The sequence below is a fragment of the Lagenorhynchus albirostris genome, chromosome 11, assembly GCF_949774975.1.
Source record: "Lagenorhynchus albirostris chromosome 11, mLagAlb1.1, whole genome shotgun sequence".
Lineage (NCBI taxonomy): Eukaryota > Metazoa > Chordata > Mammalia > Artiodactyla > Delphinidae > Lagenorhynchus > Lagenorhynchus albirostris.
The window spans coordinates 3,805,009-3,829,545 of NC_083105.1; the positions used below are offsets into that span (position 1 = coordinate 3,805,009).

Genomic DNA, 24,537 nt, shown 5'->3' on the forward strand with positions numbered 1-24,537 from the left:
ACTGCCATGTGGCCCCCTTATTCCCGGGCTATCTTCTTCTTTTGTGCAAACTTAAAAATTCATCTTAGAAATATGAAGGGGCAGTTCATTTTGTCTTGCTTTTTATTCTTCGTTCCTCCCCACCCATGCCCACAGAGCCTCACGGGCCTTCGTACGCGGGCCTCTCACTGCTGTGGCCTCTCCCGTTGCGGAGCACAGGCTCCGGACGCGCAGGCTCAGTGGCTGTGGCTCACGGGCCCAGCCGCTCCGCGGCATGTGGGATCTTCCCGGACCGAGGCACGAACCCGCGTCCCCTGCATCGGCAGGCGGACTCTCAACCACTGTGCCACCAGGGAAGCCCTCCCTTCCCTCTTGCAGACACGCGGGGTAGGCGTGCGGACCTGAGCCGCGCACCGTCCACATCTCCCGATTCTCCTGATTCCTTTCCCGCCCGGCCTTCGTCCCACCTGCCGGCCATGCAGCTATGCTTTGTCTTCCCTCATCAGAAACGGATGAGCTGAACCCAGATCAAACACACCTGCTGGGGTCTTCGTCCCCGCCCCCATCGAGTCAGGCTGGCCGTGTCATCACACGCACACCTCCCGACCCTGACGGAGAACATTCACTGCTCTTTTTGCCTGTTCGTACTTGTGAGTCTTGACAGGAAGGCAGTGGGACGTAGTTTATCCCCATTTTACAGATAAAAATGGGGAAGGAGTTTCTCAAATGTCCAGGTAGAAAGTGGCCGGGGGAACTGTGAACGGTGGATGCCCATCCAATTTTTTTTTTTATTATTACGGAGGTGAAATTCACATAAAATTAACCACGTAGAATGAAGAATTTAGTGCTTTCACAGTATCGTGCAACCAACCGCCTCTGTCTATTGATCGATCTCAGATACTTTCATCACCCTAAATGGAACCTCTGTACCCGTTAGCAGCCCCTCCCAGTTCCCCCACCACCCGAGCCCCCGGAAATCACTCATCCATTTTCTGTCTGCGTATTTTGCCTGTTCTGGGCACGTTATATAAATTGGACGATACAACGTGTGACCTTTTGTGATGGGCTTCTTTCACGTGGCACGATGTTTTGGAGGTTCCTCCACGTTGTAGAAATAACCAGCATCTCATTCTATTTTGTGGCTGAATAATAATCTATTCCATTGAATGGATTTACCGCATTCTGTTCACCCCTTCATTTGTTGATGGACTTTTGGGTGGTTTTCCCTTTTAGCTACGGTGACTAGTGCTACTATGAACATTTGTGAACAAGTTTTTGAGCCCCTGTGTTCAGTTCTTGGGGTCTTTTCCTGGGAGTGGGGTCCTGGGTCATGTGGTGGACCTGGTTATCTCTCTGAGGACCCCCATCCGTGTATCCTGGGTCACCTGCAGCACTGTTTCCTGTTACCTGCGGCCTTTGCCCGTGCTCCCTTCTTGTTCTCTTGGTGATCCTGACCACACGTGGACAGTTGGCATGTGGTTAAGCTCGTTCTGGGGCAGCGTGAGCAGGGGTGGGGCGGCAGGGTGCTCTGCGGAGCCAGAAACCGGCCCTCGGACGTCGTTCCTTCTCCCCAGTACCTCCCTGTGCGTCTCTCCTGCTGGGACTTTTGGTTCTCACTCTAAGAATGCTTGGTTCTGTGGTCCAAAGGGCCGTCTCTTTTGACCCAATGGCTAGTGGGTCTGGGAGCAGGAATCAGGAAGCAGGCGTTGGGCGATGTTTGTTTTCCCGAAAGTCACACTTGCTGCTTTGATGCAGTAACGCCAGACTCTGAAATCCGTCTTACCAGGGGGCTGTCTCAAGTCAGTAAGTGCTGCTCTAAATACAAATGCTGATTTTTTTTTTTCTCTTTCGCCTCCAATTTTCCTCGCTCCTTCTGCTTGAATCCCGTGGCTCTGAGTGGCTCTGAGCTGTTGATTAGGAGGAACCGTTGACAACGACTGCAGTTGTGTAAACAGCAGCTTCGTGTCAGTAAAGCCTCCCAAGTATAAATGCTGTTTACGTCCTTCCTCTGGAAGGCTCACACCCATCCCCAAAAACGTAAATGATAAGTTGTAAAGATAATACGGGGCTCGCGCAGCTCAGGGACGGTTCTTTCGCCCGGATCGCACCTAATACTTAAGTATCCCATAATGAGCGCTTGGACGTGCTCTCTAATGCGGGCTGCTATTACAGAGGGAGAAAACAGATTATTTCTTATACGTACCTAACTGTTGCTTAACCAGAGGTGAAATCTTTAAGGATATAGCTTGGCTGACCTTGTGATCTCATCAACTGACGGAAAAGAAAATGGAAAGGATTATCCATGAGCTGGAATGTCAGGTGGCAGGGTAGGATTTACCTGAGAAGGGTTTGAAGGAGACTCCTGTGTCTGATGTTGATGTCACCCTCCAAGTCCCTGTAACACAGAGAGGATGGGTATTCTAACATTAAATCCTTATCCTGTACACAGAGAGACTGAGGTATAGTGCTAGCCTTGTCCAGGTCAGATGGTTGGCCGAGGGGAGCAGAAGGCCCAGCTGGGGTTGCCAGGTACAGTGGTGCGGGCTGTGCGCTGCACAACTCCAGGGCACGCCGCCAGGGTGAGCGAGGCCTCCTGAAGTCACACAACTTGGCTTCCTGGCTGAGTTCCCGTTACCAAAAGCTCCACGTCCTGCTTTTCAGCCCAGGGTCCTCAATCAAATGGATACTTCCTTGTTCCTATTGAAAAACCGATGGTTTGGAATGAATTGTGCAGTTGTTATTTCCCTGTTTAAAGACCTTGAGGATGATTTAATTAAATTGCCTATGTTTTTACAACTCCCCGTTTCCAATATTGTTATAAAGAAGTATCAAATTGCATCAAGCTATAAACTCGACCTGACCCCAGAGCCGTCACGTGGCGGCACTAGGCCCTTGTTTGTGTGGGTGGTGGGACGGCCCTGCTGGGACTGGGAGAAGGTGTTCTCTCCGTGGGGAGGAAGGGGGCCACTGCGTGTTGGGTGCGGGTGGCCCTTCACGTGCACCATCTGGGTTCACCAACAGGCCACCTCACAGAATGCAGGTCTTGTTATCCAGGTCGTACAGATGGGGCAGGAAGTTCAGGGGCCTGAGCCCGCGCCTGCCCTCGGCACGTCTGGAACGTTGAGCCCACCCCACGTGACGTGGCCGGCGGGAACAGGCTCCACCTCCACTGCTAGAAGGGGTCTGAGGGGCGTCTGGGCGGATGTGCTCGGTCTTCTCAAAGGGCAGCCAGGAGACTAGAGAGGGATGCCCGCGACAGGCGGGCTGCCTGGGGAGAGGGGCTCGACCCCTGGATGCGAACCACAGCCTCCTTAAGAGAGGAGCCTGCTTCTTCCAGCAGTGGGCATTCTGCACCCGGTGTCCCTGATCCCAGAGGGATTCTCGTAACCAGCCCTGGGCAGGGAGACTGAGCGCGTGAGAACCGCAGGGACATCTGGCGGGCGTAGGGGGGAAGCTGGGGGGCGAAGCGGGGCTTGGTCTGGGGGCAGAAAGGGTGGTCGACCTCGGGCCAGCAAAAGGGACTGGAGGGTCATCCCAGGGTGAGGAAGGGTGTGAGCCCAGGAGTGAGTGACTGTGAGTACCGGGGGTCGCCAGCTTCCTGGCCCAGTTGGGGGGCACCATGCCGGGTGGGGGAGGCAGGGGGCTGTCTGCAGGCCGGGCAGTCTGCACCCCAGGAGCACAGAGCGGGCAGGAACCTGGTGAGGAGGTGCGTGGACATGGTCCGGCCAGTGCTTGGACTCACAGGCAGGATCAGGTATTCAGAAGGAGGGGTCCTGGGGCTTTGGTGTCGGCTGCTGTAACAATACACAAACTGGGGGGCTTGAAACAGCAGAAATGTATTCTCTCCCAGTTCTGAAATGAAGGTGTCTGCAGGGCTGCGCTCCCCGAGGGCTCTAGGGAAGGATCCTTCGCGTCTCGTGCAGATGCTGGGGGCGCTGGCATCCTTGGCTGTGACAGCATCACTCCAGCCTCTGCCTCAGTTGTCCCATGATGTCTCCCTGTGTCTCTGTCTCTGTGTCTTTCTTATAAGGACACCAGTCACGTTGGATTAGGGTCCATCCTACTGCGATATGGCTTCACCCTAACCAATTACATCTGCAAGACGCCTATTTCCAAATAAGGTCACATTCTGAGGTTCTGGGAAGGAGATAAATTTGGGGGGGCTCACTGTTAATCCAGTACAGCTGGTTTGGGGACTCATTCAACGCGAGGCCAGGGGGCCTCTCACCCTCCACGGGTCGGGGGGCGTGTGCAGGGGCTGGGGAATCAGTCGGGGACGCTGGTGGGAGAACACGCTGACGGCTCCGTGCTTTCTCTTCCCACAGCCCAACATCGGCCGCCTGGGCCTGCCCCACGGGCCGTCTGGAGAGAAGGTGGCCGTGGTGACCGTGGACGACTGTGACACGGCCGTGGCCGTGCGCTTCGGCAGCTTCGTTGGGAACTACAGCTGTGCTGCTCAGGGCACTCAGAGTGGCTCTAAAAAGTGAGTGTCCCGGGAGACGGGCCCTGGTGCCCACCCCCCATGGCCACTGCTCCAAAAGGGGTTGCCCAGGTCAGGACCCCGACACAGGGCACTCTGGACCCAGTGCTCTGGCAGCCCCAATCTGGGCTGGAGTCACATTCCCTCCCCTTCCCTCCAACACATTAGAACCTTCTAGAATAAGTCCCCTTAGAATCGTCTGTCAAAGCAGTGGCCAGGCCATCCCCAGGGTTGTGACGGCCAGCTTGCTGACCCCAGAAGCCATCCCCAGCCCTGTCTCCACAGGATCCCTGAGGGATCCAGTGCGGGCTGGTCCCTGTGATTCAGTGTTCAGTGAGTAATCCCCTCCGTTAGATCAGAGTGGCCATGTCACCATGTGGATCTGGAGGTCCCCAGGACCCGTCCTAACTCAGGTCAGAGAAATGCTGACGTGGAAGTTTATGATGCCCGCTTCAAATCTCAGATCAAATGTTCATGCTGGACTCATCCCTAATTGTGTTTTGGTGGGATGTTTAATAAGCTTAGGGGAACCTGGTCTGCAGTTCAAAGAACCTGGCCTACCAGTTAGAAGAACCTGGTCTATCCTGAGCATCTGGTGTGAAATACACCTTTGCCATCGGATTCCCCGCAGCTGTGATGCAGGTGGGATGCGTCCATCTTACTGATGGGACAGCTGTGCCCTGGAGTGGTTTGGCTCCTTGCCCAAGGCCATGCCAATGCTCCTGCAGAACCAGGGTTCTAGTTTGCTGTGACCGCCCCTCAAGGCCATTAGAGGCCAGAGGAAGGTGGCGTCCTGTTTGGGTGTGGACTGGCCCGGCCAGCAGTCAGGACTCGGGCGGTCACCCCAACCCCCCAGTTGGTCAGGATCTGACACAAGGGACAGAGAGGCTGCGAGCCGGTGGTGGCACCGGAAGTAGGATCTGACGCGTGTGTTTGGGCCTGTTGGCCGCCTGCTTCCCTGGCCCCTGCACCCGTTGGATTATTGACGGTCAGGATGACGAGCGTGCCCTGCGGCAGAGGCCCCTGGGACGTTACAGCAGCGTCGGGGCTGCTCTTGCCGTCCGGCCATCCAGAGGTTGGTGTCGCCTCCACAGGTCCCTGGATCTGACAGGCCCCCTGCTCCTGGGGGGCGTCCCCAACCTGCCCGAAGACTTCCCGGTGCAGAACCGGCAGTTTGTGGGCTGCATGCGGAACCTGTCCATCGACGGCAGGAACGTGGACATGGCCAGCTTCATCGCCAACAATGGCACCAGGGCGGGTACGGCAGGACGGTCGGGGAATCGTGGGACTGCGGCGGCCACGCGGGAGGGGCCCCCTCCACATCCTGCTGCTCTCGGGTCTGGGGTCCTGCAGTGTTGGAGCGGTGGTGAAGCTGTGGGCGGGCCTGCCGCTGACCCGGACACGCAACCCCAGGGTCTTGAGCCGGTCACCAGACGATCCCACGAGCCAGAGGGTGGGATGGCCTAGAGGCCCAGGGTCTCCGGACATGGACACTGCATTCCATGCCATGTCAGGTCTTAGGTTCTGACAGCCCCAGAGAGTCCCAGGCCTGCCCGCCTTGCCTCCGGCTGTGTCCACAGGGGGTGTTTCCCCAGCATGTGGGTCAGTGCTAGGAGACAGGGGCAGTCCCCCTGCGTCACGCTCCGCTCCTGTTTCCCACTCTGAGACCACGCCATGCCCTCTGTTTCCAGGCTGTGCTGCTCAGAGGAACTTCTGCGATGGGACCTGGTGTCAGAACGGGGGCACCTGTGTCAGCGGCTGGAACACGTACCTGTGTGAGTGCCCGCTCCGCTTCGGCGGGAAGAACTGCGAGCAAGGTGAGGGCCTGGGGCAGTGGGTGCTGGGTGCCCGGGGCCGCCAGCCTCTGGTGGCACGTGTGTCCCCAGGCCTGGGTCCTGGTGGGGAGCGGGCTGGTGGGGGCACCATGGTGGGTGATGTTAGAGCAGAGGCTGGGGGTCCTGGACGGGTCTGCAGGGCACAGCCCCTCGTCTGAGCAGGGTCAGTGTGAGGTTGGGAGTCCATGAGGGTCAGAGAAGCGAGGTGGGGCCTGGCGGGGCCTCCCGGTGGCTGTGTGCCTCCTCCCTGGGGCCAGTACCCCCATGCCCCTTCTCGGCATCCCAGGGGCTCCTCCAGCTGCCTGCTTCCCCGCTGGACTGCGTTGTGAGCATCAAGGCCTGGGCCTCTCCCCTGACCCCACCCCTGTAGTTGTAGATACTGGCAGGTTTTAAACAATTCATTCATTCATTTTGAAGCAGTGTAGTGTTAAATAACTGTCATCATTTAAAAATCACTGATGCACTTTAAGGTAAACCAAAAGGGGGAGACTGAGGCCAGATAAGCTGGGGTGAGCTCCCCGGATCCGCCTTGGAGATGCCCGGAGCTCATTAGCGAGTCGACGGCCAGGAGAAGTCCTGCCTGGAGCCGCTCACTGGCCTGCAAGCCACGGCCTCTCCTTGGAAGTCAGACGCTCCTCCCCTCGGCCCGTGTGCCCCACAGGATGGGCTGGGGGGTCCGAGTGTGACTTTTTCGGGGGGTGGGGGCCACAGCTTTCCCGAGATTCTCTAAGGAGTCATTGAAGCAGAAATAGGTGGAACCTGTGACAGAGTGTTCTGGAGGAGAGCAAAGTTCGTTCCATCAGTGCAGGTGAAAGGGGTGGAGCCAGCGGGCAGCTTACCTGTGCTGGGCGGTCCACCTGCCCAGGGCTGTTAGTGATGGAGCTGAGACACGTGACGTGGAATTGTATTACATCCCAGTCCTTGCTCGGGACGCAGTTACCGGCCAGGGCCCGCTTTTTCGATTTTGTTTTTTTAAATATGTATTTATTTTTTTGGCTGCGTCAGCTCTTGTTGAGAGCACACAGGATCTTCGTGGCTGTGTGCTGGGTCTTTCATTTGCGGCATGCGGAATCTTTAGTTGCAGCATGTGGGATCTAGTTTCCCGACCAGGGATCGAACCTGGGCCCCCTGCATTGGGAGTGCAGAGTCTTAGCCACTGGACCACCAGGGAAGTCCCAGGGCCCGACTCTTTGTGACACAAAGCACTGGGCGCCTTTCAAGGCCCCGAGGGTCTATTTTCCGGGCAGCAGGTGGGCTGGGCTTGTGCCGGCCCTGTGGACAGGTTAGGCCCAGCCCCGGCTGATCACCGTGTGCGGGAAGCTCAGGTCACAGGGAGGGGCAGAGGCCCGGGTGGACACAGCGCCGGCGGGGCCGTCCACGCCATGGAGTTCCTGTTATGGAGGCCGAGAGTCCGGCCACGGCTGTGCCAGAGAAAGCAGCTGCCGGGGTTTGGGTTCGTAAGAGCAGGAAACAGATGCCGGAGCTCACGGGGCTGAGTCGCCCCCAAAGGTGGTCCCCACCTGGCAGGCCCTGTGCTGTTCAACACCCGTGGTGATAACTGTGCCGTCCCTCGTGGACGAATTGGGGTGAGATTCCGGGCTGGGCCAGGTGTCTGTCCCTCCCCGATGCCTGTGATACGCGGGGCTCTGGAGGCAAAGTGATGAAGCTGGTTTGACTCAGCGTCATCCCGCCTACTGGTCTGTCTGGCGTCCACAGTTTTTCCAAGTGTGACAGATTGGATGAGGCTGCTGGTACCCCCAGTGCCACCTCCCTGGTCCCCCCCAAACCATCTGGGAGCCCTCGGCTGGCCCGCAGCCTTCCCCTCTCTGTGCCCGTCACCAGGAGCGGAGGCACAGTGGCCTGTGTGCCTCAGGCTGGGAAATCCACCCCAGACACCGGCTGAGGGCGGTCAGCCTGCAGGGTTGAGGTCTGTGCGCAGGGTTCACCGCAGGCTCACGCGGTCCCACCAGGAGACCACCCTCCGTACAACCCCTGGGCTCCCAACCTGGCAGGTGTGGGGCGGGACAGATAGGCCAGGCGCACAGGGCCCCTCCACTGGGCCCGGGGGTCCTGGGCTGTCCCGCTCTGCCTGAGAGCCCCTTACTGTACACTGGCCGAGGTTGAGAACCCCCAGGCCTCAGCCTGACTGCTCAGGAAGGTGGCCAGCGTCCCTGGTGGGGGTGGGCTTTTGCAGAGCCCACGGCTCCTGGGCTCAGAGGGCTAGTGCTGTACAAACGGAAGTCTGAGACCGGCCTTTGAGTCAGAATGAGAAAGGCCCAGGGTTTCTTCCCTCCCCCTCCTTGGCGGCCTGTCCCGTCCCCTACAGCTAAAAAGGATTCTCAGAGGCCCATCTGATTTGGGGAGGTCCCCGTGTCTGTGTCCACAGTCATGCCCCACCCCCAGCACTTCAGCGGGGAGAGCGTCGTGTCCTGGAGCGACCTGGACATCACCATCTCCGTGCCCTGGTACCTGGGGCTCATGTTCCGGACCAGGAAGGAGGATGGTGTGCTGATGGAGGCCACGGCGGGCGTGTCTTCCAGGCTCCATCTCCAGGTGAGTGAGGTCCATGTCCGGCACCTGCAGGGCGGGTGTGCACCTGAGTGACGCAGCCAGAGGCTCACGTAGCTCCGCCCCGAAGCCTAGCCTTCCCGATGCGTGCGCGGGGAGCCTGGTGTCTTCTGTCTCCCCACACCCGCTGCTGGTCCCCCGTGTGAAGGACGGGGAGGTGACCACCTCAATGCCTGGCAACAGAGATGTGAGGATGGGGCCCCAGGGAGGCCTGACTAACCCTGCCTGGTGGGGGCTGGGGGCTCAGAGCCCAGGCGGGACCCCCATCTCTTCTCGAACCTGTCCCTCACCCCTCACCTGCCCCCTCACCCCTCACCTGTCCCTCACCCCTCACCTGCCCCCTCACCCCTCACCTGTCCCTCACCCCTCACCTGCCCCCTCACCCCTCACCTGTCCCTCACCCCTCACCTGCCCCCTCACCCCTCACCTGTCCCCTCACCCCTCACCTGCCCCTCACCTGCCCCCTCACCCCTCACCTGTCCCCTCACCTGCCCCCTTACCCCTCACCTGTCCCCTAACCCCTCACCTGCCCCTCACCTGCCCCCTCACCCCTCACCTGTCCCCTCACCTGCCCCCTCACCCCTCACCTGTCCCCTCACCCGCCCCCTCACCCCTCACCCGTCCCCTCACCCCTCACCTGCCCCCTCACCCCTCACCTGTCCCCTCACCCGCCCCCTCACCCCTCACCTGTCCCTCACCCCTCACCTGTCCCCTCACCTGCCCCTCACCTGCCCCTCACCTGCCCCTCACCTCTCACCTGCCCCCTCCCCCTCACCTGTTCCCTCCCCCGCATCACTGCTCAGGAGTGTCTCCAGCGCAGGCCCGTTTGGGTTGCACTGAAGGCGCAGTTTGTGCCTCTGGGATAATTACAGCCGTCATCGTTTATCCCTTATTAACCAGTAATTTTATCAGTTTATCAGGCGGTCCCAGAAGCCAGCTCTGGGCCAGAACTTGGCAGGCACCGTTCTGCCCGGGGATGGTACTTTGCTCTGTGCTGGTTTCCCTGTTGGAACAGATTGAATTGGCTGGTTCAGGTGATGAATGGGAGCTTGCAGGTGGTCATTGGCAGTGGGCTCCGTGTCGGAAAAAGTACGCTTTCTGCGGAACAACACCCAAAGCCACAAACTCCCATATTGTTTGAGGAATTACGTTACGGGTAGCTAATCCAAAAATGAAGGGCTTTTGCCAGGAGCTGTGGCCAGCTCCTCCCTGTGGAAGGCTGGGTGGCAAGAGTGGTGACCTCGGGGGGATCCACCAGACCCCAGTGGCCACCCAGCAGGCCGCCTCAGGGCAGTTTCCAAAGGCTGGTCAGCTGGGGATTACAGGCGTATTCCGGGTTATTTTCACATGGCGTTTTTGGAACGCAGGCCTCCTGCAGGCCCCATGAGCTCTGGGTGCAGGAGTCTAGGTGTTCCGGCCTCCACAGCAGGCCAGACAAGGTACATAGTCATCCTACAGCCCAAGCAGTTTGGGTAATTGCTCTTAGGCACCCTAAATCCACCTTCATTGTCAAGCGGGCTAGTGGCTGCTGCTAAACACCTCTCCTAAATCCGGGGACAGATCTAAGGTGGTAAGTAGTTAACGGCCACTGTCCTGGGATCGCTCTGCAGACATTGCTTTTGTTTGTAGACGTCCGTCATTTCATTGTTGATCTGCTGGCTTCGGGGGTTTTTTGTGAGCAAGGACAGCGAAAGAGAATGGCCAGGGAAATGAATGAGTTGACTCAGACTTCTGTGGAATGAAAGGAAACAAAATGTGAAAAGGTGAAAAATTATCCTCTTCAGTTGACTCTCAGTTGAGGCGAAAAATCAAAGTATATTATTAGTTGCATTGTCTTTATCATCAGCTAAATACATTTTCTATTTTCCACCATGATTTCTTCTTTGACCCATCGGGTATTCACAAGTATACCTCTCAGCAAACAGGTGGCATTTTCTAGTAAATCATTTGACGTTTCTAGCATAATTGCAGGTCAGAGAACATACGTGGTATGATTTCAGACCTTTGAGATGTGTTGAGACTTGCTTTAGAGCCCAGCATTTAGTCATTTTTGCGCATATTCTACCTACACTTGGAAAGAATGTGTGCGCTGCAGCTGTATTCTGTGGCGTTCTCTATATGTCAAGCAGGTGACGTTCGTTCACGTGGCATTCCGATTTTCTATATCTTTATTGATTTTGGGGGTCTGTTTGCTCAGTTACTGAGAGAGGTGAGTTAAAAATCGCCAACCATGGGCTTCCCTGGTGGCGCAGTGGCTGAGAGTCCGCCTGCCGATGCAGGGGACGCGGGTTCGTGCCCCGGTCCGGGAAGATCCCACATGCCGCGGAGCGGCTGGGCCCGTGAGCCATGGCCGCTGAGCCTGCGCGTCGGAGCCTGTGCTCCGCAATAGGAGAGGCCACAACAGTGAGAGGAAAAAAAAAACGAAACCAAAACCAAAAAATCTCCAGCGTTGATTGTGGCTCATCTCTTATCCTTTCAGATCTGTCAGTTTTTGCTTTGGAGGTTCGGAGGCTGCGTTATTGGTACATGCAAATTTAGAATCGTTTTCTCTTTCTGGAATATTGGCTGTTATCAGGATGAAAGTCCTCCTTATCTCTCATAATTATTTTTGCCTTAAAGTCTCCTTTGTCTCATATTAACGTAGCTAAACCAGCTTTCTTTTTGTTGGTGTTTCCGTGATGTACCTTTTTCTGTCCTTCTCCTTTCAGCATTTCTGTTTCCTTATATTTCAGGCGTGTCTCTTTTAACCAGGGCACTAATAGTTTTTTTTTTAATCTGCTCTTTAAGTTGAAGTTCTCTTTAAACATGAGTATCTTAGATTAGTTACAACGCTGTTTTTTTATATGTCTCACATGTATGTTTTAATTGAAATATAGTTGATTTACAATCTTACATGTATTTAAACTTGAGTTTAAAGTTTGAGTCTAATTTCATGAAATGGAAAAATTAGAGCCAGAAATAAGAGTCTGCTGGTACCTGAATCTGTTTCCTTGAAAGCTCTGTGCTTCCCATCACTGTTTTCAAGTCTGTGTCTGATGATTCTCTCGTCTGGGTTCCCATGGGTCTATTTCAAGCACACTGTCCTGTCTCCTCACGTACTTGGTTATTTTTGATTGAGTGCTGGGCATCATGTTGAAAAACTAGAGAGAATTTGAAACTAAGATGGTGGTGTCCCATCCCCCATGTTTGCTTCTGGTCGTCAGCCCTCACCCTGGGCAGGCTCTGAATTCCAGTTTCTCTCCTCCCAGCCTCATGAACCAAGAAAGCTTTGCACAGCTGTCAGCCTCAGCTGTGCCTCCCAGAACCCGCTGACAGCCACGTGGCAACGCACTAAGCTTATTTCTGCAGATTCCCATTTTCTCCCTGGTCGTGCTTCTGTAACTTGCAGGGACTTGGGTCACTCTGATGCCTGAGACAGGTGTGCCTTAACTTTTCGTCTCATTTTCCTAGGTGTTCTCAGGAGGAGGGTGGGTCCAAACTACCCAATCCTTCACTGGGGAAAGGGAAGCATGACCTCAGCATTGCCCCAGCTACATTTTCTTAAAACGTGAACATCTTAGGCCAGTTATAATGCTGATTTCTCTTTTTTCATTCATATATTTGAACATGGTGGCCTGAATCTTGTCTCATAAGATGAAACATTTACATCCAAAAATAAGAGCCCAGTAGTCACCTGAATCTGTGGTTGTTCCCCTTACTTAAGCCCAACGGGCTTTCTCTTACTTGACCTCTGTCAACGTTCGACACTTCTTACCATAGAAGAGGCATGTAATTCTGAAGAGTGTTACGTACAGGCAACGACAAATTAAACTTTGCCTAATTTTTAAGTCCATCTTTGATCCAGTGGCCTGTGGTAAGTCTGTTTGCGTGGCTTTGTTACTTAAGTGATTGCAATGTGTCTTGTATTTTGTCATCATCTCCTCAGTGACTAGTGTAGCTCTCCCCGTCCTACAGATCCTGAACAACTACGTCCAGTTTGAGGTGTCCCACGGCCCCTCGGATGTGGTGTCCATGAGACTGTCCAGGTCGCGCGTGGCTGACGGGGAGTGGCACCACCTGTTGATAGAACTGAAGAGTGCCAAGGAGGGCAAAGACATCAAGTACCTGGCAGTCATGACCTTGGACTATGGGGTGGACCAGGTGAGTGCGCACCTGTACCCCCTTTGGAACAGACCCCTTCACTGGGAAACCACTAGCACATCCCAGTGTAGCTGTACCACAGTACATAGTGTATCACATTATGTACATCACAGTGCTATATTTTTTGTTGTTGTTGTTGTTTTTAATTTTTATTTATTTATTTATCTTTGGCTGTGTTGGGTCTTCCTTGCTGCGTGCGGGCTTTCTCTAGTTGTGGCTCGCGGGCTCTAGGCAGGCGGGCTTCAGTAGTTGTGGCTCGCGGGCCTAGTTGCTCTGCAGCATGTGGGATCTTCCTGGACCAGGGATCGGACCCGTGTCCCCTGCATTGGCAGGCGGATTCTTATACGCTGCGCCACCAGGGAAGCCCAGACCCCTTCACTGGGCCTGTGGGTAAACAGAGCGACCCCTCCAGGTGTCAGGCCCTGCCAGAGCCCTTGTGGATTCGAGGAAGCGCTTTCTGGGCTTCCCTGAATTCGGGTCTCGTGTTCCTCCTATGCTGAGGACACTGGAATCTGCACCTCATCCCCTTTCCAGATGGTCCCCTCCTGGCGTCAGGCACTGGACTTGGTCCGTCTGTGCGTCCCATCACGCTGCCATTGGTGCCGTCAGCAGAGGTTTCTCTTAGCAAAGCTGGCTTGCACCGCAGCTGCACGCTCAGTGCTGTGCCTCGGGGTACAGAGGTGGATATGGGTGGGGGAGCAATGAGATCCAGGTTCCAGAGGGGGCTGTGGGACACCAGAGAGGTTTGCGCATCCCAGATGGGCAGGTGGCATTCCAGGCAGGGCGACTCAGAGGACACTTGCTGAGCCCCGCTGGATTTCCAAGGTTTGCAGCCAGGTAACAGGAGGCATCTGTACGGGACCCCCACGCGCTTCAGGGGCTACTCGTGGTCCCTCAGTGCTTTTGGAGTCCAGGCTCACCTTACACCTGGTTCTGGGAGTAAACTGCCGTGTTCTGCGTGTGCACCTGCCTGAGCCTAAGGGTCCAGCTGAGACTCTTCTAGATTCCTGCCCCTGTGGACGTGTTTTCCACTCGCTGCCACTTTCTAGTTTGTCAAGCTTTTTCACGCAGTGGCTTGTTGGCGGTGCCCACAACAGAGATGGAAGGGTTGCCCTCATCCCCCCAGATGCCCATCTTGGCTGGGCTGGGACATGGACACATGTCCTCTGACGGCTTCCTGCACCCTGCCCGTCACACACAAACAGCCGTGTTCTCCACGGAGAAGGCTGAGCCGGGCCCTCTGTTTGGAGGCACAGACGTCCTCAGGCTGTGAGGGGCTTGCCAGTGCGACCGCATTTTAGCCTTTGAGCAAATTCTTTCCAGCCAGACGTTTCCAGATGGCGCATGCAGCCCCTCTCTTTGCACAGGACACGGTGCAGATCGGGAACCAGCTTCCTGGGTTGAAGATGAGAAGCCTCATCGTGGGTGGCGTGTCTGAAGACAAGGTCTCCGTGCGCCGCGGTTTCCGGGGCTGCATGCAGGTACCCTCCCCGAGCCCGGCCCTGGCCCGCCGCGTCCTGCTCAGGGGTGGCCAGCACCGCAGTTGGTGTCCTTGGTCATCCTGTTAGTTTTCAGTAAACGAATGACTTCTCTAATCGCCAACCCAGCTTCAGCAAACCCAGTTTCCCGCTTAGAGCCCCCTCCTCTCCCAGGCTTCCCTTCGAGTTCCCCTCACAGCCACGCCACGGTCGGCCGCCTGCAGCTCTGTCTTCATGTCACTTCCAGAACCTGCCCCTCGCTGCCTGCACCAGCCCCACCCCCCGTGCTCACCTGGACGTGTCCCTCGCTCGTCCCCTAGACCAGGTGTTCCCTGCTTCTGCCTGCGCCCCCAAACCCCAGCCCCGCTGCAGGGAAGTCAATCCTTAGTTCCTTCCCCTGCGCCCCCGCCCCGCCCCCGGGCGATCTGGCCCCGAGGTGCCTCGCACGGGTGGCCCCCGACCTCGGCACGTGCCCCCTCCTCCCGGGAGCTCCCTGCTCACTTCCATCAGCGGCCGTGCTCGCCCATCATCCTCATTATTTTTCCTCCGTGACCCTCACCATGGAATTATCGGAATATGGAATCATTCCGTCTTCACTCCGGGTGGCCTGTCCCCCTGCCTGGGATCCACGCCTGGGGGGAGCAGAAGTGCCCCTCATCCCTGCCGTCCCCCCACCAGTCCCAGCCCTTTCGATAAATGAGGCGTAGCTTTTAAAACAAGGGACCCAAGAGAATTTGGGGTTCTCTTAACCCCTGGTTACCTTCTGGGGTTCCTCCAGCCCCAAGGCCCCAGCACCAACTCTGGCTGCCCTTCTTTAACGCAGGGTGTGAGAATGGGGGAGACGGCCACCAATATCGCCACGCTGAACATGAAGGACGCCCTCAAGGTCAGGGTGAAGGATGGCTGTGACGTGGAGGACCCCTGCTCCTCTAGCCCCTGCCCGCAGCATAGCCACTGCCGCGACACCTGGGACGGCTACTCCTGCATCTGCGACAGAGGTGGGCGCCCACAGTCCCCCTTTCCTGGTGCCCGTCGGTGGAGGGCGACGCCTTTGGTGTTTAAAACACATTGTGGAAAGCCGAGTTGGGCGGCAGCTCCCCCATCACCTCTCTGGGGGTCTGGGGCGCCCTGAGCTTTGTTTCGTAACTAAGGAGTGTCCCTGTGTCCTGTGTCTTCTTCACGTGGGGGACAGGGGACACTTCCGGTTGGATCCTCAGGGCATATACTGAGATGAGGGAGAGTCTGTGAAAGGCGCACATTTAAAAAATAATATGTTCAGGGGTTGTCTCTGAATTTTGAGGTGATGTGGCTGTCCTCAGCTGGTACCCACCCGCTGTGAGCCCTCCCGGGGGGCCTGGGAGGCAGGCCCTCATCTCTGCGTTTCCAGGTCTGACCCCCCCGAGTGTTCGTGCTTCCTGTGACTCTGAGAGGCTCTGCCACTTTCCTCTGCAGAGTGGCATGGCAAGTCGAGGCTTGGGGAAGCCGCAGATTGCTAGCACATCCTAACACAGAGGGTGTCGCTCCGGAAAGCGGACTCGCAAAGCCAGATCCTGGGGTGGGCTAACGCTGGCCTGTCCCCGCAGGGTACTTTGGAAGGAAGTGTGTGGACGCGTGTCATGTGAACCCCTGCAAGCACGTGGCAGCCTGCGTGCACAGCCCCGACTCCCCGCGGGGCTACGTGTGTGAGTGTGGGTCCGGCCACTACGGGCAGTACTGCGAGAACAGGTGAGAGTGCGCCCTCGCTTTCAGGGTCCACGTGGCTACTTCTCCTCCTGACCTGTTCTCTCCTCTTTGCTATTTAACCCCCAAATACGTATGGTTCAGGATAACAAGGACATATCTTTTTCAATTTGGCATGAAATAAACGAGAATCCAGTTGGGCGTCTCACACTAACCCCACTGAGCATGTTTCCACCCCAGAAACGCACAGCACAGCTCATTTATCAAGAGCCCAGCTGTGCACAGAGCAGGCGGTCGCTGAGATACGGGAAGATGAGTGTAATTACGGAAAACACTTTATCTTTCAAGTCGGGAGTGGCAGTCATCTCTGCTGTGCGCGTAGAGTCCTGGTGTAATTCACTGGGGCATCTTAGTCTCCAGGCCCCCGCAGTCCAGGTGTGTAGTCATCACAGGATGAGCACTTTCTCCCAGATGGGGCCACGAGGTCCTTCGCACACCAAGACTCCAGCCCCTTTGGGACGTGATGCGGTGAAGGTTGCTGGTCCTTGGCCAGTGCCGGGCCGTCCTGGTGCAGAAGCCGCGCGGTGCCAGCCTGCTCCGCCTGGCCGGGACACCTCGCCCTGCTTTTTGCCCACTGGGGACCGGAGTGTGTGCTGTAACCCCACCCGTGACCCGGATGCAGCACCGCCCTCGGCGCCGCACAGCCCGTTGGATGATGGCGGGTTGGGAGTTAGCGGGGCTGAAGGAGGGGGCGTTCCAGCGGGGACACCAAGGGGGCAGGGCCGGAGAGCAGTGATGGGATGAGACCGGTCTAAGGAGCTCAGCGGGTGGGTCCCGGGCAGAGCCGGCGCGTGCTGTTCCAGCATGTTCTGCGCCGGGGAGACGCACAGGCCTGGGTAGGGGGCCTGCCTGCAAACTGGGAACAGAGCTGGGCTTTGTAGAGGCCGCAGGGGCTCCGCAGAAAAGGGGCAGGATCAGGTCTGGGTGTCAGAGCGCCCCCAGCTCACAGGTGGAGTGTGGTGGAAGCAGACGGAAGGCAGAGGCAAAGGGACCAGCTGGGAGGCCGTGCGGCGTCCCCAAGGGCTGGCGATGCCCGCAAGGCAGGGCTGAGGAGACAGCGAGAAGGGGTGCGACACCAAGCCCCTGGGATCCCCACACTGTTGATGTAGACCCATCGGCACCAGCCTGGAGCCCCAGCCCATCCTGGTCGTCGTCATGCCCCTAGCGTGTACACAGCCGGTACTTAATAATTGCTGGTTCCCAGCCCATCCTGGTCGTCGTCATGCCCCTAGCGTGTACACAGCCGGTACTTAATAATTGCTGGTTCCCAGCCCATCCTGGTCGTCGTCATGCCCCTAGCGTGTACACAGCCGGTACTTAATAATTGCTGGTTCCCAGCCCATCCTGGTCGTCGTCATGCCCCTAGCGTGTACACAGCCGGTACTTAATAATTGCTGGTTCCCAGCCCATCCTGGTCGTCGTCATGCCCCTAGTGTGTACACAGTCGGTACTTAATAATTGCTGGTTAGGTGAACAAGTGAGTAGGAGAGGTTGATGGCTGGCGGGTGGGCGGCTGGAATGCCGTTAGCCAGGATAGTAAACACAGGACAGCGTTTCATTTTGCGCAGCCTGAAGGACACTCGGGGGGCATCCCCAGGCAGACAGGTCAGCAGCGGACACTCAAGTGAGCGCTCAGGTGGGGAGTGGGCGTAGGGTGACAGCAACAGGCAGCAGCCACCACCGGGCGGGGCAGGCAGGAACCTGGCCTCGGCACCGTGGAGGTCGCCTGTTTCAGGGTCTGCCCGGGCACCTCAAGGGGGCGGGACTGGGCAGGCCTGACGGTTCTGAGTCCACCGTGTCCAGCCCAGGGCTGCTCTGAGCTGACTGAAGCAGGCGCCACATCCCAGGAAAGGCTGCTTCCAGCATCCGTGGGGATGTGGTCAGCATTTGACCCCGGGGACCCGGGAAGCATCGTTGCTGCCAATCCCACCGGTCTTGTGCTCCCGGGACCCGGGAGAAGGTTGCCCAGGGCAGCTGGGCTCGGTCTGCGCTGGGTGGGGCTGGTGAAGAACCGGCCTGACAGTGGGTTAGTTGTCCCTGAGCGCCCTCCCTCGCGGGCCAGGCGTCATGGTGTAGGGGTGCTGAGCGGAGAGAACTTACTGACACGGTGCTCCTAGGAAGCTGGGTTGGGGCACTTGCCTGCATCTTGCAGGTGGAAGAAAAAAGTGAGCAAACAGATTATTTTAAAATAGCAGTATTGTAGGTAGAACCCTTCCAGATGCGGGGCCCCGGAAGGCTGGGCATAGGTCATAAAATGCCAAGTCCTGCAGGTGGGGGCCAGCAAGGGGGCAGCGGACCACTCAGGGGGGCGGGAGGTGCCCAGAACTAGTCCAGCCAGGCCCAGGCCTCCATCATCCCTCTCGTTCCAAAAAGGGCAGTTCTGTACACCTTCCGTCTGCCATCTGATTTCCCAACAGGATCGACCTTCCGTGCCCCAGAGGCTGGTGGGGGAACCCTGTGTGCGGGCCTTGCCACTGTGCTGTCAGCAAAGGCTTCGACCCCGACTGCAACAAGACCAACGGGCAGTGCCAGTGCAAGGTGAGGCCCGGCCGCGGGCGGACAGCAGGGACCCAGGGAGACGGCGGGGCACGCACACCCACACACCCGCCCACACGTCTACCTGGACGCGAACACACACGCACTTGGGCACTCACAGGGCTCCCTGTGGGTGAGCACAGCTTACAGGTTCTCGCCTGTGAGCTGGCTCAGCCCCGCACACAGTCACGGGAAACCAAGCAATTTCTGTGAGTTTGATTCATCTTCGTCACCAAACGTGGTTCTTCTGATCGGTCATTTTCCTGGTCTTTTATCAAACCACTCGATGATCACCAACATTTTAAAAAATATTTAATTAATTAATTTGCCTGCTCCGGGTCTCAGTTGCGGCACGCAGGATCGTTGCCGCGTGCGGGATCTTTAGTTGTGGCATACGAACTCTTACTTGCAGCATGTGGGATCTAGTTCCCTGCAGGGATCAAACCCGGGCCCCCTGCATTGGGAGTGCGGAGTCTTAGGCCCTGGACCACCAGGGAAGTCCCCAGTGACGACCAACATCTAAAATATGAAAAGCTTTGCCCACTCCCTTGCCTCGGGTGCCTGTCGTCCTCGTGCACAGCCGCAGTGTTCTCAGCCCAAAGCACAGGGAATCCCGGCCCTCTGGGCCTCCCAGAAAACTCCACGTACCTTCAGAATGTTGTGTCGACAACTGCCGTGAGCTGCCGGTAACTTGAATCCCAAAGGAGAATTCTGTGCGTAACAGTAGCCGCTCGGAGGGACGCGCTGTCCCGTGGCCAGGCTTGCTGACCCAAGAGGGGAACCTGCCGTCACGGCGCCCTCTGATGCTCCCCGGCGCCCTGTCTGACATGCGTCATGTCCCGCGTGCTCCGCCGTGCCTCCGATGTCGCCTGAAAAATCATAAGGGCCCTAGCAGATCAGGACCACGCAAACCACATGGTGTGAGATGGCGGTCATGGCACTGGTGGGGCGCAGGGCAGGAGGAGAGTGAGGAGGGTACCTGGGGGAAACATGCCTAGGGTTTTTTTTTTTTCCATCAAAAATTGTAGAAAATGCAGAAAGGACTGTATAAACAGTGACAGTGATACCGTGTGCCCTCCCAGAGTGACTGCTCACATGCAGTGCCTCCTCAGGCACTGGAAGACACACAGTTGGAGCCGCCTGTGGGACAGTTCCGTGTCCCTGCCTGACACAGAAGCCTCTGTCACTGGCCACAAGTCTGCCCAGTTTTCAGCCGGGGACCCTTGGACCTTGGGAAGCCAAGTGTCCTGGCAAGGGCAGTGTGGCCAGTGAATGGCCAAGCTGGGCGTAAATCCAGGACTTCCCAGAACTGAAGCCCACGCTCTTGACCATCAGCTTGACCTGCCCGGTGACAGATGTTCGGGTGGCTTCTAATTTCTCACAATTAAAAAAAACAAAAACACCTCCATCAGCCATCCTGGTACCCTGGTGCATAGATCTCTATTTGAATCACTGATCCTTTTTAGGACAGATGGTGGCTTACGGTGTTTGCTGAGATGTGAGAGAGGGCGTCTTTTCCTGGAGGACACACCTGCCCCGTCCGTCCTGGGGGCCCCAGACGCCGCTGGCCTGGAGGCCGTGGGTGGAGGACAGCCGGGAGGCCAGGGAGCCGGGCGGGAACCCTGACGTTGCTCAGGAAACGCCCTCCAGGTGTAGGTTGTCTGCGGTGTCTGACGTCCAGCCTCTGCTTCTGGCTCTTGTAGGAGAATTACTACAGGCCCCCGGCGCAGGACACCTGCCTGCCGTGTGACTGCTTCCCGCACGGCTCCCACAGCCGCGCGTGCGACATGGACACTGGCCAGTGCAGCTGCAAGCCCGGCGTCATTGGCCGCCAGTGCAACCGCTGCGACAACCCTTTCGCCGAGGTCACGGTCCTCGGCTGCGAAGGTCCGCGTTGCCCTTGACCCTCTCAGGCTGTACGGCAGGGACAGGCCACTGTGTGTGTGCGTGTGTGCACGCATGTGTGTGCGTGTGTGCACGTGTCTGCATGTGCATGCGTGTGTGGTGTGCACGTGTGTCTACATGTGTGTGCACGTGTGCATGCGCCTGCATGTGTCTGTGTGTGCATGCATGTGTGCGTGCACACGTGTGTGTCTGTGTGTGTGTGCGTGTGCCTGTGTGTGTGCCTGCGTGTGCGTGTCTGCGTCTGCGTGCGTGTGTGCATGTGTGTGCACCCCACACTCCTGGGGCGCGGTGGGGGCGCCTGACAGCCTCCTGGTCCAGCTGTGTCTGCTTGGCCTTCTGTCCACTGGCCCGTCAGGAGGCGTGGGTCAGAGCCTGTGTCCCCCCTCCCCCTGTTCTAACACCGATGGGGGGGTGCGAGGGGTCCGGTTCTTGGCGGGGGCGGGGCCTCCGTCCAGGAGGAGCCTGTGGAGCACGCTGCACGTCTGTGTGCGCGGATGTGCCAGGCTGAGCGCCTTCTCCCCTCTGTACCCCAGTGATCTACAACGGCTGTCCCAGAGCATTTGAGGCTGGCATCTGGTGGCCGCAGACCAAGTTCGGGCAGCCGGCCGCAGTGCCGTGCCCTAAAGGGTCTGTGGGTAAGTACCGCGGGGTGTGGCTTGTGGCATCCGTTCCAGGCGGAACTTTAGACGGAGGCGTGCGGCTTGCGGGAGAGCCGGCCGAGGCATCGGAACTCACCGGATGTTCCGTGTTGAAATAGTTCCTTTAGCCAAAGTGATCGGGGGGATAAGATAACTTTTTCCTCGGTAATAAATGATAAAACCTGGAAAGAGCACAATGAAAATACAAAGAGTCTAGTGGCTGGGATGGGGACGGTGGCAGGGAGGCTCGGACAAGCTGCCTCGCCGTTCACAGCATTGGCATCTCATCGTAAAACGGGGATGGTGGCTGCGTCTGGCCACGGGGGCCGGGGGAGGTGTGGTGAGTCAGTGCAGAGAAAGCAGCGGCCCGGAGTGGGATCCGGGTGGGCTTGCAGCGCATGTGGACACGGTGGGTGCCCGATGGACCACTCAGCCGATTTCTCTTTTCACGGACTCGCTCAGGTGTCCACCCATAGTTGCTGGGCAGCTCAGGCCAACGGTAAGGCCTGGTTGTGAATGTCAGGCAGCTGTCAGCGTGTTCCCAGGTCTGAGGGAAGAGCAGCGTTGGCTTCGTGGCTATGGTACCTGCCGGCCCTGGGCCAGCCGAGGGGTTCATTCACAGTTCAGCTTTCAGGCTTGGCGGGTCCTTCTCTGTTCCCTAGGAAACGCGGTCCGGCACTGCAGCGGGGAGAAGGGCTGGCTGCCCCCAGAGCTCTTTAACTGCACCACCGTCTCCTTCGTGGACCTCAAAGCCATGGTAGGCTGCACCCTGGGGACATGCAGGAAGAGGGTGGGCTTCCAGGCTGCCGGGTCATGCTGGTCCCAGGCTGGGCGGGGCCCGGAGACAGCACATCTGTTTGGGGTGCCGCGGCAGCCGTCTCCTCTTCCCTTTCCAGATCCCACCCTGCGTCTGGTTCTGCAGACTCAGAGTCCCCACGTCTGAGCCCCCCGCCTTGCCATCCGCCCATGGCTCACGGTGTCATACTCTCTCCCTTCTTCCACCTGGTGTCTTTTTCCAAGTGCTTTTTAGCCTGACAGACCCTCCTTTTTTGTGCCACGGCCATCAGCCCAAGTTCATTTTGGGGCTTGGGGATTTTTAAAGTTCTTTTCTGACAAGGGTATTTCCACTGGAAAGTAGTGGATTCTGAGTCAGGGGAAGGGCCCAGGGCCGACCTGGCGCTTGCTCCCCGACCCAGAACGAGAAGCTGAGCCGGAACGAGACGCGGATGGACGGTGACCGGTCCCTGTGGCTGGCCCGGGCGCTACGCAACGCCACGCGGCACACGGACGTGCTCTTTGGCAACGATGTGCGGACGGCCTACCAGCTGCTGGGCCGCGTCCTGCTGCATGAAAGCAGCCAGCAGGGCTTCGAGCTGGCGGCCACGCGGGACGCCGACTTCCACGAGGTAGGAAGGCGGCGGGCAGAGAGCCCCACACGTCCAGGGGTGAGCTGGACCGGGGGCCCTGGCTTGGTCGTGGAAGGTCATCTGGCCCGGTGTCCTCAGGGCAAGACTGCCCTTTTCAGACGTGAGCCCAGGCCAGTTCAGTGACCAGCAAAAGGGTTTCCAAGTGTTAGGAGCGTCTTGGCAAAGGGACAGGCCTGATGGTGACGACAGCGGTGCCGCTGTCAGCTGACCACTGCGTGCGCGCCAGTGTCCTGGGGGCTACAGGAATCGGCCCACTTGTTCCCACACACGTCCTGTACGAAGCTCGGCTGTCGCCCCGCTTCACAATTAAGGAAGCTGAGGCGCAGGGAACCAAGGGCACACAACCCATAAGGGGGGGGTGCCAGGACCGCCACCTCCAAACTCCGAGGTCCTGCTCTCACACGGCTTGACGCCTCCTGCTGCAGACAGTCCTGTTTGTCTTTAAGTGATCAGCCCCTGAGGCGTGTCTTTAGCATAACTGGCGAGAGGCAGGCGCATTCATCCAGTTTATAAGCTGCTCTTGCCGGGGGTGCGGGTGAGGCGTGGCATTGCCTCGTGCTTCCCCTTCACGCCTCTCTAAGGCCTCCCCGCCCACACAGAGCCCCCGGGGGCCTCCCCTGTCCGTGCGGAGCCCTCAGGGCCTTGGCAGTGTTCCCGCACCTGTATTTCAGTCCAGGCCTGAGAGTCGAGGCCCAGGGATTTGTTTCCACTTCCGGTTCTTTGCAAACGGAAGTTTTCCGACCTGGTGTCCACCTGGGTTGTGGCCCCTGAATCCCCGTGACAGCCTGAGTGTCCTCCCCACGCTGCCCCCCGTTCATCTGAGGTGTTCAGGGCGGGAGCGCCACCGAACTGGAACCCGCAGCGCGTCCTCGGCTGCCTTGCTGTGGGCTCAGCGACGGGGCGACCGTTCCCAGGCCAGGCTCTCCTGGTGGGACCGGGGGTTCCGATGTAACAGGGGGCGTCTCCGCACGCCTGCTCCCCTTTGTGTCTCGGGGTGCACACGGTGAACCCCCCTGCAGAGTGTCCCCCGACACGTGTCTCCCGCCTTGGAGCTGAGACCACAGCCTCTCGCGGCTTCTGATCCTGGCCCGGCCTGGTCCTGGGACCTAAAGGCTCTCTGGAGCCTGGGCCCCAGCGTGTCAGCCAGGCCTCCGCCGGCCAGCCGCTCACATGAGCTGAGCGCCGTCTGTCTGTCTGTCTGTCTGACCAGGACGTCGTCCAGGCGGGCAGCGCCCTCCTGGCCCCGGGCACCAGGGCCGCGTGGGAGCAGATCCAGCGGAGCGAGGGGGGCACCGCGCAGCTGCTGAGGCGCTTTGAGGCCTATTTCAGCAACGTGGCCCGAAACCTGCGGAGGACCTACCTGCGGCCCTTCGTCATCGTCACCCCCAACATGAGTGAGGCTGTGGGCCCGGCGGGGGGGACGGTGGAACCCCGGGGCCCATCTCAGGTGCAGCCCCCCTCGGCCATCTCTGGGAGAAGGGTCGACGCTGGCAGGATCTTGGTGGTCCTCTTACCTTCAGAACTAGGTGTGGGGCTGCCCGGGGAAGTGGGCTGGAGGGTCTGGCGGCAGGTCCAGCCTCCAGGCTCACCCAGAGGCACAGACCCCGGGAGAGGGCCAGGGACAGGTAGCTGGCACCTGGCGGAGGGGGAACCCTCTCTCTGGGCTGGGAACCGAGCCACCAGCAGAGCCAACGCTTGTGGACCGAGTCACCCCGAGGGCCCAGGACGTGCTGCTTGGGGGTCAGGGGTTGAACGTCGGCTTCCTTCCTGGGGAGGAAGCCCTGGTGGGGCAGGCCTACCCACCGAGGCATA

At 58.3% G+C, this 24,537-nt stretch overlaps 1 protein-coding gene across 4 annotated transcripts in view; it reads left to right on the forward strand.

Annotated features, from left to right (window-relative positions):
* CELSR1 (cadherin EGF LAG seven-pass G-type receptor 1) overlaps positions 1–24,537 on the forward strand; it is a 147,607-nt gene that overhangs the window by 97,235 nt on the left and 25,835 nt on the right. For 3 of the 4 annotated variants that reach the window (XM_060165217.1, XM_060165218.1, XM_060165219.1), the window contains exons 6-19: positions 4,305–4,462; positions 5,554–5,717; positions 6,151–6,276; positions 8,681–8,847; positions 12,817–13,002; positions 14,370–14,483; positions 15,304–15,478; positions 16,064–16,205; positions 18,638–18,758; positions 20,459–20,642; positions 21,194–21,295; positions 21,961–22,055; positions 22,495–22,704; positions 23,936–24,119. In XM_060165217.1, coding sequence (XP_060021200.1) covers positions 4,305–4,462; positions 5,554–5,717; positions 6,151–6,276; positions 8,681–8,847; positions 12,817–13,002; positions 14,370–14,483; positions 15,304–15,478; positions 16,064–16,205; positions 18,638–18,758; positions 20,459–20,642; positions 21,194–21,295; positions 21,961–22,055; positions 22,495–22,704; positions 23,936–24,119 — 2,128 coding nt within the window. The remainder of the gene's footprint in view (positions 1–4,304; positions 4,463–5,553; positions 5,718–6,150; positions 6,277–8,680; positions 8,848–12,816; positions 13,003–14,369; positions 14,484–15,303; positions 15,479–16,063; positions 16,206–18,637; positions 18,759–20,458; positions 20,643–21,193; positions 21,296–21,960; positions 22,056–22,494; positions 22,705–23,935; positions 24,120–24,537) is intronic. The other variant, XM_060165216.1, reaches the window with a different exon arrangement.